Source organism: Lathamus discolor, chromosome W (assembly GCF_037157495.1).
Source record: "Lathamus discolor isolate bLatDis1 chromosome W, bLatDis1.hap1, whole genome shotgun sequence".
In the NCBI taxonomy this organism is placed as follows: domain Eukaryota; kingdom Metazoa; phylum Chordata; class Aves; order Psittaciformes; family Psittacidae; genus Lathamus; species Lathamus discolor.
In genome coordinates, this window is record NC_088908.1 from 36,157,823 (window position 1) to 36,176,137 (window position 18,315).

Genomic DNA, 18,315 nt, shown 5'->3' on the forward strand with positions numbered 1-18,315 from the left:
AACTTGGTTTACTGACGGGAGCAGCTTCGTCATCAGCGGAAAGCGATATGCTGGATATGCAGTTACTACCTGCAGAGAGGTAATAGAGTCTGGACCTTTACCTATAAACACTTCTGCACAGAAAGGGAAACTGATTGCTCTGACCAGAGCCCTGGAATTGGCAAAAGGAAAGACCATAAACATCTATACAGACTCAAAATATGCATTCGGAGTTGTGCATGCGCATGGTGTTATTTGGAGAGAGACAGGACTGTTAAATTCACAAATAAAAAACATTAAACATGCACAAGAAGTCTTAAGATTGTTGGAAGCAGTTCAATTACCTGGGAAAGTAGCGATTATGCATATCAAGGCACACCAGAAGGTTAGCTCCAAATTGGAAGAGGGAAATGAGCTGGCGGACAGAGAGGCAAAAGAAGCGGCAAAAGGTAGGATACCAACTGAAGGAGCACTAGTCCCTGATGGAAAGGTCTTCCTAGAAGGTAAGCCAAATTATAATAAGGAGGACCAAAAACTAATTGCAGACCAAAGCGGGATATTCAATGAAGAAGGGTGGGCTAGCACACCACAAGGAAGAGTAATTGTTCCCTCATCAGTGTTATGGTCCTTAGTAAAGAATGAACATCAAAAAACACACTGGGGAGCAGATGCCTTACATAAATATTTAATAAACAAGATTATAGGCACAAATTTATATGCTAATATCCAACAAGTAACTCACCAATGTGACCCCTGCCTTCAGACAAATCCCAAAATTACTCCCAAACCCAAAATGGGTCAAATTGGAAAGGGTAATGGACCAGGACAACAGTGGCAGATCGATTTCACGGAACTGCCTAGAAAAGGGGGGTATAGACATTTGTTAGCATTGACAGACAACTTTTCAGGTTGGCCAGAAGCCTTCCCAACTAGGAGTGCAAAGGCACGAGAAGTGACCAAAGTACTATTACAGGAAATAATACCACGCTTTGGAGTTCCAGCCACTATATCTTCAGACAGAGGACCACATTTTATTTCGAATGTAGTACAACAAATTAACAAATATTTAGGTATTGATTGGCAACTTCATACTCCCTACCACCCTCAGTCAAGTGGTCAGGTGGAAAAAATGAATCATCTAATAAAACAACAAATTGTGAAATTGGGCCAAGAAGCTAGGCTACCCTGGCCCCAGGCCCTTCCATTGGCCCTATTGAGAATTCGAACTAAACCAAGAGCACGAGAGGGACTGAGTCCCTTCGAAATTCTATATGGAAGACCATATGGAATTCAACAGGGAATGTCTCCCCAAGCGGGAGAAGAGACTATGAATGCCTATATAATAGAGTTAGGGAAGCAGCTCAGGAAAATTGAAAAACATGTGGCTGGAACCCAAAGCAGAGGATTGGATAGCCCAGTACATAATATACAGGCTGGAGACTGTGTATGTAAAATCTTTCAAACCTATAGGAGAAGAGGATCTTGAACCAAGGTGGAAAGGGCCATTCCAAGTATTACTCACTACCTTCATGGCTGTCAAAATTAAGGAGCAGAACGCCTGGATTCATCACACTCTAGTCAAAAGGGCTCCAAAGGCTCCTTGGAAAGTTACACCGAGTGGTAATGAACTGAAATTGAGACTCATATGCGTAAGATAAATGTATTACAGATAAAATGTTCAAAAATCTAATGTGCAGAATTTTAGCAAAAGTTTTATGTATGATTATATTATATCAAAAGGGGAGAGGAGCTATAAATCGTTGTTGGGACCGGTCTTGTTTAACATCTTCATCGCTGACATGGACAGTGGGATTGAGTGTGCCCTCAGCAAGTTTGCCTATGACACCAAGCTGTGTGGTCCGGTTGATATGCTGGAGGGAAGGGATGCCATCCAGAGGGACCTTGACACGCTTGTGAGGTGGGCTGATGCCAACCTTATGAAGTTCAACCACGACAAGTGCAAGGTCCTACACCTGGGTCGGAGCAATCCCAGGCACAGCTACAGACTGGGCAAAGAAGAGATTCAGAGCAGCCCTGCAGAGAAGGACTTGGGGGTGCTGGTCGATGAGAAAATGAACATGAGCTGGCAGTGTGCACTCGCAGCCCAGAAAGCCAACCGTATCCTGGGCTGCATCAAAAGGAGCCTGACCAGCAGGTCAAAAGAGGTGATCCTGCCCCTCTACTCTGCTCTTGTGAGACCTCACCTGGAATATTGTGTGCAGTTCTGGTGTCCTCAACATAAAAAAGACATGGAACTGCTGGAACAAGTCCAGAGGAGGTCCACGAGGATGATCAGGGGACTGAAGCACCTCCCGTATGAAGACAGGCTGAGGAAGTTGGGGCTGTTCAGCCTGGAGAAGAGAAGGCTGCGTGGAGACCTCATAGCAGCCTTCCAGTACCTGAAGGGGGCCTATAGGGATGCTGGGGAGGGACTCTTTGTCAGGGACTGTAGTGACAGGACAAGGGGTAATGGGTTAAAACTTAAACAGGGGAAGTTTAGATTGGATATAAGGAGGAAGTGCTTTCCTGTTAGGGTGGTGGGACGCTGGAATCGGTTGCCCAGGGAGGTTGTGAGTGCTCCATCCCTGGCGGTGTTCAAGGCCAGGTTGGGTGAAGCCTTGTGTGGGATGGTTTAGTGTGAGGTGTCCCTGTCCATGGCAGGGGGGTTGGAACTAGATGATCTTGAGGTCCTTTCCAACCCTAACTATTCTATGATTCTAAATCGGGCTACACATATCATACATGATCCAATTTGGGACCTAGCTCTCCCTGGATATACAGGGTATATGGGATCAGAATCTGAGATAAAACATCTAACCCTATCCATAGTAGTTTTCCGCGGTAATCAAACAATATACCCCTCTCCTTATGTTCCTCAGGAACAAAGAATAGTTCAAGGAACAGTGGGAGAGTTAGTCAGCATAGGGTGCCGATTGGATTGTAATAGAGACAATCTAGTATGTAAGTCAATGAAACATAAGAATATAATTACCTCCCAGAAACCAACTAAAATTAGTGTCCGTATTTCCCCGACTGACAAACAGAAGCAGGAAACAATCTGTGAAAGATAAACTGAATCAGATTGCTGGCACAATTTCACATTAGCACAGAATGTTGAGGTGGTTTGTCTATGGGCTCGTGACACGAGAGGAATATCAATGTATTTCAGAATAAATGTTAGACCTGCCACCACCCCTGCCATCTCAACAGCTACCTCCGCCAGCACTCAGACTCCCACTAAAAGCACTCAAACTTCAGGAGCCAGTACCTCAGAGCCCAAAATCTACGAAACTGGCCCATATATAATAGGCCCATATATAATAAGAAACACAGGTCAACGACAAATGATATTCAACCCAGAATGGTCCCTTAAATGAGTTGAATTACTAATGCAAACTAATATCTCTGAAATTCAACCAACCTGTTCTCCTTTCCTGAAAATGTCCTTCGAGGGATGGACAGCATGGGCACAAAAACAAACACCCTTGAAGAGCAGGAAACGGAGGGATTTGACTGGAATATTGGGAACAGGACTGGGGATCCTAAATGGGATCGATTTGGAAATACTAATGAATAAATTAGCCACCGCAACCAGAGATTTGACAATGCTTCAACAACCCTTACAGTCTTCTCTATTAGCATTAGGATCTAGTCAGTGGCAGATTTTGAAAGTATTAACAAAATGGAAAACAATTGAGGAACAGGACCAAAAGTTAATAGTAGATGCACTTGGTGTGGCCCAAGATAACGTATCCCTGGCTCTTAGCTGTATACAAGCACAACTGTGGATACAATCTGTAATCGCCTTAATTATAAGGGAAGGAAGTGAAGGGGTTTTTCCTATGGAGTTTTGAAAGGTTGTTTGGGATAATACTAACGATTTGGAAAGACAGCTTCAATCTTGGTGGACCCTGGTAAATTTCACCTATGACTCTACCACGGGCATAGCTACAGCCTTTGTGCTTACAATACGTAATGCCACAGTTTACACTATTCAACCTATTATTGCGTTAGGATTGAATTATGAGGGAACGGTACTTTATCCCTCTGAACATAGGTTGTGGGCTCAAAAGGTAAATGAGAAATGGCAGACTGTAAACTTGGAACCTTGTGTTACACGAGAACAACAAGGATTCATCTGTGAAGGCAATACCATCGAAACTATGGACATATGCCTTGATGTGGAACAGGGCATCTGCCATTTCGAAGTTCACCCAGATACAACTCAAAAGACTATGCTTGTATATATTGGCCAGGGCTGCATATGCATACGAACTATTTGTGCTTCTGTGAGAATAGACAATAACTATGAAATTGTAACTGTTAGGAATCATTCTAATTTTTGTGTTTGTAACTTTGTTAAGATTATTGGGTGTGACTTTACGTATTCAGCACCAGTTGCATCCTACCAGCTGATAAAATCCAATTACACAATGTACCACAAATTATCACCTACCCCCATTGGAATGGACCTTACGTTGGTGAAACAATTAATAAAACATCCTGACCTGATAAACATAATAAAAGAGGTCCAGGAAAATGGGAAGAAAACTTTAGTTACTGTTCATCATGACACAGAAGAAATATGTAGAGTTTTATTAAGGGTAAGACAAGACACAAGCCACCATTGGTGGGATGTACTTTTCGGATGGTCACCAACCGCAACTGGTATTCTGAATACGTTATCTCACCCCACTGTTGTTCTTTTAATATTGGTTAGTATTAGTTTTGTATTGTCTATAGGACTGTTTATTTGGAATTGGCGAATGTTACAACGTATAATGGTTCTAACCTCTTTGTCAAATGCACATGTTAAGGCATTAAAAGATAACTTCCACAAGGATTGGTCTAAGAAGAAGTTGCCTAAGAAGTAAAAGAATTTACTTATTTTATAGAAAAGGGAGGAATTGATGTGGACTATTGTACAAGGGGGGGTTAGATAATTATACAAGGGAGTTGTGCAAGGGTTAAGTTACATGGCCTACTCAATAGGTATATCACTCAGCAAAGACCTATTGTACCTTACCAAGACAGTTAGGGTTGAGAAATGATTTACTAGGGGCGGCTGCTACTTGCTAAACAATGTATATTGTTTAGCTAATGTTTCTGGTGCTTGCCGAAGCAGGATGAGGAAAAGCAAGGCTATTGATAAGAGGAAGAAATCATTACTTGGTTCCTGCTCTCTGGACCCCTAAACCGGCTGAAATTAACCTTGCGGTTTGGATGATGGCCAAACAAGCAGGGAGCATGCGCAATGACTGAAGGTGAAAAGTTCAGGACAGGACCGAGGAAGACTCGTTTACTTCATCTGAAGACCCTTGCCCACGACCACCAGGAGACATTGCACATGTGTGAAGGGCCTTTGAGCTCATTATAATACGAAGCAGGGATAGGAAATGAATATGTATAGGCGTATTATGTAACCTAATACATATGTAATACTTTAAAGGATAAATGTAGAGGAAAAGAACACTGGGCTGCACATGCCTTTGAGGAGAGATCCCCATGTGCCTCAGCTGACTACTAAAGCATACCTACTTTAGAACTTTAACAAGTTGTGGGGTTTTATCCATATATCAGTGGGCCCCATGACACTTCAGGCCATCAGGGCAGAGATGAAACATAGAGATGGACTCATGATCGAGGTGTGGACTTGGCAATGGACACTATTGCCCACGTTATTCACGAGTGTGAACACTGCACACAGCCTCTCCTGTTCTGAGAGACTGTTACAAGAGATGGAGCCTGACATCATGGAGCAGATGGACTCAGCAGCTTTATAGGGACTGGTCCATGCACTAAGATAAGAGTGCACTGAGATAAGAGTGATGGCATATTGAAAATGTGGGATCTGAGCATGACGTGAATGGTATGGAATAAGGGGTGGATACTGTCCTGGGTTCAGCAGTAGCAGTTATTTTTCTCCTTATTAGGAGCTAGTGCAGTGCTGTGTTTTGGTTTTTTGGCCTGGGAACAGTGTTGATAATGCCAATGTTTTTAGTTGCTGCTCAAATGTTTGGTCTGGCCAAGGACTTTCTGAGCCTCATGCTCTGCCAGGGAGGAGGGGAAGCCGGGAGGAAGCAGAGACAGGACACCTGACTCAAACTAGCCAAAGAAGTATTCCATACCACAGCACATCATGCCCAGGATGTAACAGGGAGTTTACCCAGAAGGGCTAGGGACTGGAAGGTTGGACGAGGTATCGGTCGGTGCTCGGCTGGGGGGAGTGGGGCAAGTTATTGGTCAGCTGGTGTTGAGGTGTTGTATTATTTCCTCTTGTTATTTCCCTTATCATTATTATTATTGGTGGTAGCAGTAGTGATTTGTGTTATACCTTAGTTACTAAACTGTTCTTATCTCAACCCGTGGGAGTTGCATTCTTTTTGATTCTCCTCTCTGTCCCTCCAGGGGTAGAGAGAGGGCAAGAAGGGGGGAAGTCAGTGGACAGGCTGTGTGGTTTATGGCTGACTTTGTTTAAACCACGACAAGGACCCATCATCATATTGCTTCTCACTTTCTGACAGTTTATTATAAGGTGGGTCCTCTTCGGCATGCATCATCTCCTCCTCTAGTGACATTCTAAAAATCTTTGCCCTCTGGACCGTCCATGATGACTTCTAGAATTCCTGGGTGACTGGGATTTTCTACTCAAGCTTGTTGTTTAATTAGTGCAGCCCACTTACTCCATGTAGCATCAGTTGCATGATCCACAAGGAAGAGCCTGCCTCTGAACATCCAGCCCAGCACAGGAGACCAGGGTGCCAGGAGCATTACCTTAAAATCAGCCAGAAAAGCTCTCCAAGACTCAATTTGGAGTTCTAGAAAGCGGGCATTTTTTATTGCAGTTCTGGGCACACACACAAAAGATTATGCAAAGGTGGGCACACATGCAAAACATTCTGCAAAGGTGAGCACACCTGTTACTTGCCAGCAGCAGCTATATATTCAGCATACTCATACCCATTTACAGCTTTTCCAGGAAATTATTATTTACTGATACATGATATTTCCAGGAGTTAACTCTATTGGCATCCTAATTAAACAAGTGCTTTCTTGATGACTGGGGGTTTCTGCAGTCACCAGTCATCTTCCTCACTGTGTTTACTGCATGACCTCAGTGCCTGCACATGCTCACAAGGTCCTAGTGCTGAGCTAGCAGTTGGTATGTCCTTGCTTATGTTCTGTTCCAGTCTCACTCGACATTGGGTGCCACTCTCACTTTAAAAACTAACATCCTTGGTCTTATTTACTGTCTCCTGCATTGCTACAAGTCCCATGATGTTTGTTCCCCTGTCAGCCAAACATTCCTTTCTCTCTGCATGCTACCAAGTTAGAAAAATTTTGTCTATTCTACTATCTAAAGACGCACACATTGTTAGCGTAAAATTTAAGCCCACATGAGGAGCTGTCATACAGTGCCAACCACTTCCGAAGTAGCTCAAACCCCTTCATAGGCTGCCAGTTGGAGTACAGCAGGCCTCAGATCCTCTGTATCTCCAACTCCAAAAGCCAAGCGGTCAACCTCAAGTCTTCCTTGGAGCTTTCTGCCAGAGGCTCCAGGTAGGACCATTCTCCCCAGCTGTGGTATAAAGCATATTGTTCACATCTTGCCCAGTCTGGACTGGTCCAAGGGCTACTGCATGAACTATCTCGCGTTTAATTTGTTCAAAGGCTAGTTATTGCTCAGGGCTCCATGTGAAATCATTCTTCTTCTGGGTCATGTGATAGAGAGGGCTTACAATCAAACTGTAATTTGGGATGTGCAATCTCCAGAACCCCACAACACGCAAGAAAGCTTGTGTTTCTTTCTTATTAGTTGGTGGAGACATTGCTGTTATCTTGTTGATCATATCTCCCATGGAGGCCCCTTGACCTTAACCTTTTTTATGGCAAAACCAGCCTTCAGAAGGATTTGGATTGTTTTCCTCCCTTTCTCAAAAACCTCTCCCACTGTATAATGTCATCAACACACAGTAATGTCAATGTATTGCAGGTTTTCTGGAGCTTGCCCCCGTTCCAGTGCAGTCTGGATCACTCCATGCCAGATGGCAGTGCTGTGTTTTCATCTGAGAAAAGGGGGGCACAAAATCACAAAATGGAATATATAAACCTTTAGAATCAGTTTTAAGTAATGTTAAGTTTGATGGCTTTGTAACAGTAGCAATGGAAAATTACTGAGGTGCATGATACATAGAAAAAAATAGAATGCAGCTACAGAACACAATGAGCATCCTTGTACAAGATAAATTGTTATAGTTGACACAGTTTTAAGACAAACAGTCTAGAAGAACAGGACACACGGATAAGGAGTATCTGGGAATGGCAAGTGTCCAGGATGGGCTACAGTTAACTAACTGATAAGTAGGAGGATAGGATTATTATGTCTCTGGTGCTAACGAACCAATTAAACTGGTATGAGCATCTACTGCGCGTGCTCCAAAGGCTGCCAGAAGTGATGAAGATTGTTGGAAGAAGTAAACGACCCTCAGAGACCACCACCACAATTCTGTACGCATGCGGGTAACTTTCTGGAAAATGATGTAATGAATGTATGCCCAGGGACTACATAAGGACAGCTTGTGTAGCAACAGGGAGACACACGTTAGGAGGAGCTATCCCCCATGTCTCCCGGCGCCGCAATAAAGAATACCTGCTTGTCAGCTTGAAAACTTTGTTGGCAAGTTTGTTCCTGGAGTTTTCTCCGCATCACATCCCTGGGGCATTCAGTTCCAAGTGTACTGGACGCCCCTCCAAGTAAAAGCCAGCTGTGGCCTGCACTCTGCTTCCAAAGGAATTGTGAAGAATGCATTGGCAATATCAGTTGTGGCATACCACTTGGCTGCCTTTGACTCCTGCTCATATTGAAGACCTATGATGTCTGGTACACTAGCGCTCAAGGGTGGTGTGACTTTGTTCAGGCCATGATAGTCTACTGTTAGTCTCTACTCTCTGTTAGACTTTTGCACTGGCCATATGGAGCTATTAAAAGGTGAGCAGGTCCTGCTGATCACTCCTTGGCTCTCCAATCTACCATTCAGCTTATGGATGGGAATCAAGGAGTCTCGGTTGGTGCAATACTGCCACCAGTACACTGTTCTGGTCATGACTGGCACTTATTCTTTGATCTTCAGTAACCCCACAACACAAGGATCCTCTGAGAGACCAGGCAAGGTAGACAGCTGCTCAATTTCCTCTGTCTCCAAAGCAGCAATACCAAAAGCCCATCGGTACCCTTTTGGGTCTTTGAAGTACCCTCTCCTGAGGTAGTCTATGCCGAAGATGCACGGAGCCTCTGGACCAGTCACAATGGGGTGCTTTTGCCATTTCCTCCCAGTCAGGCTGATTTCAGCCTCCAGTACAGTCAACTCTTGGAATCCTCCTGTCACTCCAGAAACAGAAATGGGTTCCACCCCTTGAGAGCTTGATGGCATCAGGGTACACTGTGCACCAGTATCCATTAGAGCCTTATACTTCTGTGGGACTGATGTGCCAGGCCATCTGATCCTCACAGTCCAGTAAACCCAATTGACCCTCTCCTCCACCCTGGCTGGTGACAGGGCCCCTCTAATAGCGATCATAAGAGTCTCCACTTAAGTCTCATGATAAGGAATACTTATCCCTTTCTACAAAAGTTGGAGTAAAATCAGCTCTTCATCTGGGAATCTGCTCACTGAAGACTGAAGCAAGAACTTTCTTGGGAGGACCATCCTTGACCATTGTTTTCTTCTTCAATTCACACACCCATTCCTCCAGAACTGAGGTAGGTTTTCCATCCCACTTGCTCAAATCTTCTCCATGATCCCACAGATAAAACCATAGGGTGGCCTGTGGCATGTACCCCCTACATCTCTCTCAGGAAACAGGGCACCTTCTGTTATTAGCAAAGATGCGGGTTGGTACACATGGGGAGCTGGATAGATTGTTTTTCAGTTTATTTACCTCCTGGGACAGGAGTTTTCCCACAGTTGAAATGATGGAAGGGTTGAGATTGCCTTCAAACTCTTGGAGATGGCGAGTCAATTCATCCATTGGTGGTGGTGCTGCCTCACTCCAGGTCATTGATGCCTATGAGTAGGCTTATGATGATGGCGCACTCCATGTAAGTTTCCACCACATTGGTCATGTACATTCAATTTCATATGGATTTATGGGTGCATTCCCAGCATCCAGCTTACGACAGATCATCACTAGAATGGCCAATTCCCTCAGGGACTGGATGCCTCTATCGTGGTCCACTTGGCTGAGTGACATATAATACCCTCCTTGTAGGTATACCTTTCCTTCACAGCTGCCAGGAGCCACCTCCAAAGGCGGAGGGCTCATTTCTCTTCTGCAACCACTTTGTCAATCCCCCCTTCCCTAGCAAGTGATCTCAGCTGCTTGGTTTCCCTACCTTCATGACCATCAGCCCCATTGTCCCAGCACTGGACTAACCAGGTGATGATGATGTGCTCCCCTGGAAGACAGCCGAAATTTTTCCATATATTCCACAGGTTGATTGAGGTCCAGGATCAACAAGTTACCTCTTATTCCTCTTCCCAATTCCTGTATTACTAACTCTTGTTCAGATGGCATCCCCTGTAGCACATGCATTGGGTCTTCATCTTTCTTCACTACATGGGTCACTCTTTGCGGCTCTCATTTGCTTTGCCCCTTGCTCACAGGATTAACCAATAGTGGCACAGACTGGTCCTTTGGTTCACCTGCAGTGTCTATCACTGGGGTTGGAGTGGATGCTGTGTTGTCGGTTGCTTTGCCATCACATCCAGAAACATCTTTTTCCCCTTTAAGGTGCTAGACAGTGTTGAGCAGGGTTCTGTAGGTATAGATCAAGCCCCAGTATGTTGCAGCAAGTTGTGCTGCTGTCCTGGCAATACCAGAGAGGGACACCTCTTTCACATGTTACAGTAGTTTTTCCAGACTTCACACTTGTTCAGGGGTAAAGTTCCAAAGCATTGGAGGAGCCCACTGGCCTAGACACTTGCCCATATGATCCCACACACCCTGCCACTCATGACTGTTCAGCCTTGGGGAAAATCTCCTGGTTCTCTTAGATTGTCATTTCACCTTAGACAAGACCTGAGCCTGACCCTGCTTAACTTTCAAGATCAGACAAAAAAAAAGGTGTTCTCAAGGTGGTATGGCCATGGATAAAACACATGCTGTATTCGTGGCAACATGCCGTTTCCCAGCAAAAGCAGCAGACAGGTTGCAAGGGTATCCAAAGGCCATACAAAACCTTTAGAATTGTCAAAAGCTGCTGTAAATAGCCCGGTGTGGGAGAGGAGAACATGAGGAAATGTCTCCTTCATAGGTTGACCCCCGAGGAGGGGAGAGCCCTTGCCTCCCTAAGTATAGAGGTGATAACCACGCTGAGAACGCACACCAGACCAGTTTCATGATCAACCCTTCAAGCCCCACATTAGGCACCAGAAAGAACTCAAACCAGGACAAACTGTCATGGCTTAAGCCCAGCCAGTAACTCAGAACCATGCAGCCGCTTGCTCACTCACTCAGTGTCCCCCCCTCCAAGAAGGATGGGGAGGAGAATCAAAAAAATTTAAATCCCACAAGTTGACTTAAGAACAGCCCAGCATAATACAAAACTGCTACTACTACTGCCACCAATAATAATAATAAGGGAAATAACAAGGGGAGAAAACATAAGACTATAAAAGGAAAGGGAAGAAAAAAAACAAAACACAAGTGATACACAATATAATTGCTCACCACCCACCTGACCCAGCAGCAATCCTGCCCTTCCAGGTAACTCCCCCCAGTTTATATACTGGGCTCGACACACTGTGGTATGGAATACCCCTTTGGCTAGTTTGGGTCAGGTGTCCTGTCTCTGCTTCCTCCTGGCTTCTTGTGCCCCTCCTCAGTGGCAGAGCATGAGACTGAAAAGTTCCTGATCAGAGTAAACAACCTAGCAACAACTAAAACCATCGGTGTCTTATCAGCATTGTTCTCAGACTAAAGTCAAAAACAAAGTCTGCACCAGCTACTAAGGAGACAAATAACTGTTGCAGCTGAACCCAGGACAGCCAATTTAGCCTCAGCAGGGACAGAACCCTCTCCTCACCCCAATTTTCCATCCCAGGGAGGACACCAATCCACGACAGCCTTGCAAGCTCTGACAGAAACAAAGCTACGTTTCCACCAGGTACTCCAAACATCACACAGTGATGTAGAGGGTTGACCAATGTACAGGGGGGTTGTATAAGAGGGGATGAAGGAATTTTGCCTGTTTAACAGAAAGCACTGTTTGCTAATACCTGTCAAGCTTGCCATGCAGTACCAGGACTTTTGATAAGGGCTATTGATAAGGGGGAGAAACAGTCTGATAAGGGGAAGAAATAGACTGATAAGGGGGAGGAACAGTTACTTAGTTCCAGTGAAGACAAGCTTTGTGGTCTGGACTTTGACCAGACTCCTAAAGAGCATGCGTGACGGCTAGAGGTGAAAAGTTCAGGCTCAAGGAAGACTCATTTACTTCATCTTGAAGAACCCTACTCACAAGAGGAAGGCTCATTTACTTCTTCTTGAGACCCTCACCCATGACCGGGGGGGGGGCACTGCACAGGCACAAAGGACCTTCTAGCTCATTATAATAAGAAGCGGGGATAGGACATGAATATGTATAGGCGTATTGTGCAACCTTATGAATATATATAACTTTAGAGAATAAATGTAGAGGGAAACAACACTGAGGCATGCATGCCTTTGGGGGAGCCATCCCCCATGCGTCTCAGCGCTGAATAAAAGCATACCTACTTTACAACTTTAACGAGTTGTGGAGTCTATCCGCGTATCAACAGATTTTGCTGAATAAAACACTAGAAGTGCTTCACCAGCCACACTCGTTGTCTAGAAGAGTTGTCACAGAATGGCAAATGCCAGGAGTGCTGGAGATTATCAGTGAAGCGTCAGCAGCCCAAGAGGGAGAGGCACACTAGAGTCACTGCAAGCTCCGAGAGCACAAACAGCTTCTGTAACACCTCAGACAAGCCTCCCGTCCGCACGTGGAAGGGGAAACGCCAGACGTCCTGGCAAACCGTTCGCAGACTAGACAGAAAAAAGATCACGCACCAGGAAAACGAGCTATGGTGGAAGTCTTTGAGACACCAGCTAGACAAAATTGTGGCTATACGGGCCTTCAGCAGGTACCTGGCCCGGAGCAGACCGGGCACCACACGCTTGCCTTCTCCACAGCCAAACCGGCCAGACCCCGCGCACTGCCGCCCCTCAGCCGCTCGCCCCCTCCCGCACCCCTCGCCAGCAGCTCACTCACCGAAGTACTCCTTCTTCATGTGCATCTCCAGCTCCTTCTCCAGCTCCAGCGTCAGCGCCTCCAGCCGCCTCTCCGCCTGGCTAGTGCCGTTCTCCCGGCACGGCGTCACCTGATAGGGGAGCTTGAATTTGGGTGCAGAAGCAGAACCTTTGGTCGGGCAGTAGGCGTAGGGGGACACCGCCTCGAGGGCGGCGGCCGGGTGCTGCTGGTCGTGCCGCGGCGGGGACAGGGCATAGATCTTGTGGTAGACGTCCCCCAGCTCCGGCGCGGCGCCGTCCTCCTGCAGGCCTAGCCTCAGCAGGGAGGAATGGGGCGAAGGCAGCTGCAGCTCGGGGCAGGCAGTCATGGAGCCGCGGGAGCTCCACGAGCTTTGGCTAGAAATGCTGGAGCGGGGGCTCACCACGGCGGCGCCCGCCGCGCCGCGGCCCTCGGGGCCGCAAAGGCTGGATCGGGGACTGGCCAGGGCAAGCCCGGCGCCGCCCGCACCCTCCGGCTCACCGCTGCTGCCCGGCGGGCCGTGCTTGCAGTCCGAGTAGCTAGAGCGAGGACTGGTGGTGCAAGAGCACTGGCTAGCGGTGCTGGAGCGGCGCTGATCGTAGCCCATGCTGATTCCGCTGGTGCGGTTGCTGCTGGGTTTGCTACTGCCATCGTAACTTGCGAGGCTGGCGCGGGGACTGGAGTGCTTGCTGGTGTCGCTGTCCGTACTAGTGTAGTTGGAGTGGGGGCTGAGGGTGGCGCCGTCGTACTGCACCAGGCTGGCCCAGGGGCTGTTGTACTTCTGACTAAGTGCCATCAAGCTGGAGCACGAACTGGGGAACTTCTCGTAGGACAGCGCCGCCGCGCCGCCCGGGCTGAAGAACTTGCCATGCTCGGCGGCAGGGCCCGGCAAGTAAGCGGCCAGGCTGATTCGTGGGCTGGCCGCACCATACTTGCCGTCCGGGCCGCTGCCGGGCGCTCGCCCGCTGCCCTTGGCTACGTAGCCGCCCTCGTAGGCGCTGCCCACGGCGTAACGGTAGCCCTCAGCCGAGTAGCGCTTACCCTTGTCAGCTAAGCCACTGTAGCAGGGCAGCGCCACCTCGAAGCGAGTGCACAGCCCCTCCTCCCAGCACGGCAGCCCCGCGCACGGAGGCGGCTCAGCGGCACCGAGTGGGTCAGCAGGCGCCACGGGTGGATAGGCTTTGGCGGGGGACAGCGTGGCAGCGCCGTTCGTCTTCCGCCCCCATTGCTCCGTCGTCACGTGGGCGGCGGCAACCTGTTTGGTCTCCTCCAGGTCGGGGTGCAGTGCCAGGTCTCGGCGGTAGCCGCTGCCGTACGAAACTCCCGGGCAGGGCTCGTACAAGTATAAATTCTCCATGAACTTAGTGGCCTTCAGTACCACGTCGTTCTCCTCACACTTCTCCATACTGGGCCGGAGCCCGGCGGCGTGAGGCGGGGCAAGGACAGCGAACTCTGCGAAAGCACAGCCCAGAGTAGAAAATGAAAAAAAAAAGGCATACAAAAAAACTAAAAAATAAAAATAAAATAAAACAAATGGAGGTTAAAAAAAAAAAAAGAAAGAAACGAAACACTTCCTGTGGTCCTGGCGGGATGCAGCTTTTTGGCCAGAGAACTATTCAGCGATGACCAGATAAAACAACTCAATCCTACTTTCTAGCCTTAAATAAGTCAATGACGCGCTGCGCGGAGGAATTTGCGGTCGGCAGCTCCCTGCCCTCACCGTCCCCGGCCAACCGCCCCGAGAAGTGGCCGTGGCACATCCCGCATTCCTGGGCGGGGGGTGATAGGCGGCGGACCGGCCCGGAGGGACTTTACGGCCCAGCGAGCAGAGCACGGAAAGGTAGGGACTCCTTTGTATAGGGCAGGAATGCGAGGAAGGAGACTGGGCGCTGCGTCCCGCTGGAATGTAGCTAATACCGGAACCAAACAATGATTTTCACCGAGTTAGTCAGGAAGAAGGCGGTTATGGCACTTCTCGGCGGCTTCCCTTCTTTTCCTCCCACTTTGGCCGGCGCTTGTCGAGAGCCCTGCCCGGAGCTGACTATCGGATGGGACTGTCACCGGGAAATTGGAGACTCGCAGAAAACCCCAAGGGCAGCCGTGCACGGATGGGTTTGTCAGGGAGGCAGGCGCTGATGTTCCCGCCTTCCGGGAGGCGGCGGTGGCGCTGCTGCTGCTTCTTTTCCCTTTCTTTTGCCTGCGGGACTGAGAGCTGTGATTAGTCCAGTGCTACCAATAACTTATACGTGTGTGTAACCCTAGAGCCGGGCAGGCTTTTTGGGTTGTGAGGTTTTTTTGTTTTTTTTTTTTTTTGTTTTAGGCCGTCCTAAGACATATAATAAACATATTGTGGCCTAAAATAATCTACAAATTGACACGAGTTTAAGCAAACATGCTACTGTGTAACTCTGCAAGAGCTTCATCTGTTCATCCACTAACAAGACCCAGCACCACTTGCCACTTACATCTGTACATGCACAAAAAAGACTGTCAGAAAACAATGTCCCCAAAATGGCTACTAAACTGATACCTCCCATACTAAACCACAAACTTAATTAAACCACAAAGTTAATTTTTTTGCAACTAAGTTGAAATCCCTGACTCATTTGTGTTGATGGCAGAAATGTTGACAAAGCCCTAACGATGGGTACCTGAGCCATGTCTTTACACTACTAGGTACTGAGACAAGGAGGCACAAAGTGTAATCAGTTCTAAGTAATATTAAGTTTGATAGCTTTGTAATGGAAAATAACTGCAGTGCTTGAAGGTAGTTGACATAGTTTTAGGTCCTTAGGACCTTAGTACAAAAAGTGTAAGAAAAGCAGAATAGAAAAACAGGACCTGAGGATGAGGAGTATCTGGGACTAGCAGATATCCAGGATGGGCATAGTTAAACTAACTGATAAATGGGATAGGATAATTGCTATGTTTGTGGTGTTAATTAACCTATTAAGCTGGTGTAAATATCTACTGGGGAGTATCCCGGACTAGCAGATGTCCAGGGTGGGAGCAGTTAAACTAATTGATAAGTAGTTAGGATGATCGCTATGTCTGTAATGTTAATTAAGCTGGTGCTTCAAAGACTGACAGAAGTTATGAAGATTGTTGAGAGAAGTAAACGACCCTCAGAGACCACCATCACATTTTTGTATGCATGCATGTGGGAAACTTTCTGGAAAATGATGTAATTAATGTGTAGCCTCATGAATATGTATGTATGCCCAGTAACTATATAAGGATGGCCTGAGTATCAATTACGGTGATACACGTTAGGAGGAGCTATCCCCCGTGTCTCCCGGTGCCACAATAAAGAATACCTGCTTGTCAACTTGAAAACTTTGTTGGCAAGTTTGTTCCTGGGGTTTTCTCCGAATCAGTACTGAACACCCTACGAGGAAAGAAATATATTGCAAGTTTGAGCTGTAGGCATTTTGCCATGCCAAGAACATTTTATCCTGTTATCATACCTAATTAAATATTAAAAGCAACTGTACTCAAAAATGTCCCCAGCTGTGGAGGACTGTTAATCTGTGTGTGGAAGGGTGGCAAGGGGAAAAGAAACTCCAACAAACCATGTAAATACATAGAGCAAGACCTGAAAAGAAAATCTGTTAGACATGGGAGAGGTAGTCACAGTGAATGTGAACATCCATGTGCAAATACAACCAGTCTTGGGAGTAAAGTGCTCTTTTCTGATATGTTTTCACATCTTTCATTACACTTTTTGTCAATCTCCTAAACAAGCTGTTAACTGTGTGCTGCCACAGTTTAGGACTAGTAGAACAAGTTACATTTCACCTGTAGTCTGCAGGTGTGTGGTGGCTGAAAGCACCTCTTGCAGCTGTGTGTCCTGGTGCATGCCATCTCTCCTCTAGCTAACACAGCATGGGCCTGTGTATCAGCAACAAAAGCTTCCCAGCAAATGTGCCATGACACAGAGCAGGATCAAAGCAGCAATTCAAGTCCTTGTTTCATTCAAGCCTTGGACTTTCTGGTAAAGCTGTCAGCAAAGACACAAACTGTATTGTTAACCACATGGCATGGACACATACCCACCAAGAAGAAAGAGAGGTTCCTTCCGCAGAGCACATGGAAATTGCCGTTAATTTGAGCCCTCCATCTACCCTACCTGGGACTCTTCACAACATTTGTTTGGGGCAGTAGGTGTCTCACAGGCTGCTGCCTTCAGGTGCAGGAGTTTCAGAGCTCCTTCTTCAATCCTTCCTGGGACCTGTACTAGGATGTTCTATCCCATTACAGACTTTGAACTACCTACTGCAATTTTTTATAAGGTTGTCTTCCTGAGAAACTAGGAGAGGGTCATATACAACCTGGGAATTTGGTCCATCAGAGCACATGTAAAGAAAAATTAAGTTTTTGTTTTGTTTTAATAAACTTTACAACTTGTCCTGGTTTGAGCAGCAGCAGTCAGTTTTCTCCTTCTTAGGAGCTAGTACAGTGCTGTGTTTTGATCTTTTGGCCTGGGAACAGTGCTGATAACGTGGATGTTTTCAGTTGCTGCTCGAATGTTTGGTCTGGCCAAGGACTTTGTGAGCCTCATGCTCTGCCAGGGAGGAGGGGAGGCTGGGAGGAAGCAGAGACAGGACACCTGACCCAAACTGACCAAAGAGGTATTCCATACCACAGCACGTCATGCCCAGGATGTAGCTTAAGAGTGATCCGGAAGGGGGGTAGAGGGACTGCAGGGTTGGAAGAGGTATCGGTCGGTGCTTGGCTGGGGGGAGTGGGGCGAGTTATTGGTCGGCTGGTGTTAAGGTGTTGTATTCTTTCCTCTTGTTATTTCCTTTAGCATTATTATTATTGGTGGTAGCAGTAGTGATCTATGTTATACCTTAGTTACTAAACTGTTCTTATCTCAACCCGTGGGAGTTGCATTCTTTTTGATTCTCCTCTCCGTCCCTCCAGAAGCAGGGGGAGGGCAAGAAGGGGGGGAGTGAGTAAAAGAGGTTTGTGGTTGGGTTTAAACCACGACACAACTTTAGATAACTTTACTATTAATCTAGCAGTGGGTAGGACATATTGGG

General features: G+C 46.9%; 1 protein-coding gene across 4 annotated transcripts in view; it reads right to left on the reverse strand.

Moving 5' to 3' along the window:
* The window catches only part of LOC136004338 (Wilms tumor protein 1-interacting protein homolog), a 130,367-nt gene extending 114,993 nt beyond the window's left edge, over positions 1–15,374 (reverse strand). For 2 of the 4 annotated variants that reach the window (XM_065660769.1, XM_065660770.1), the window contains exon 1: positions 13,274–15,374. In XM_065660769.1, coding sequence (XP_065516841.1) covers positions 13,274–14,675 — 1,402 coding nt within the window. In that variant the 5' untranslated portion in view covers positions 14,676–15,374. The remainder of the gene's footprint in view (positions 1–13,273) is intronic. The other 2 variants (XM_065660767.1, XM_065660766.1) reach the window with 2 other exon arrangements.
* Between the last annotated feature and the right edge of the window lie 2,941 nt (positions 15,375–18,315).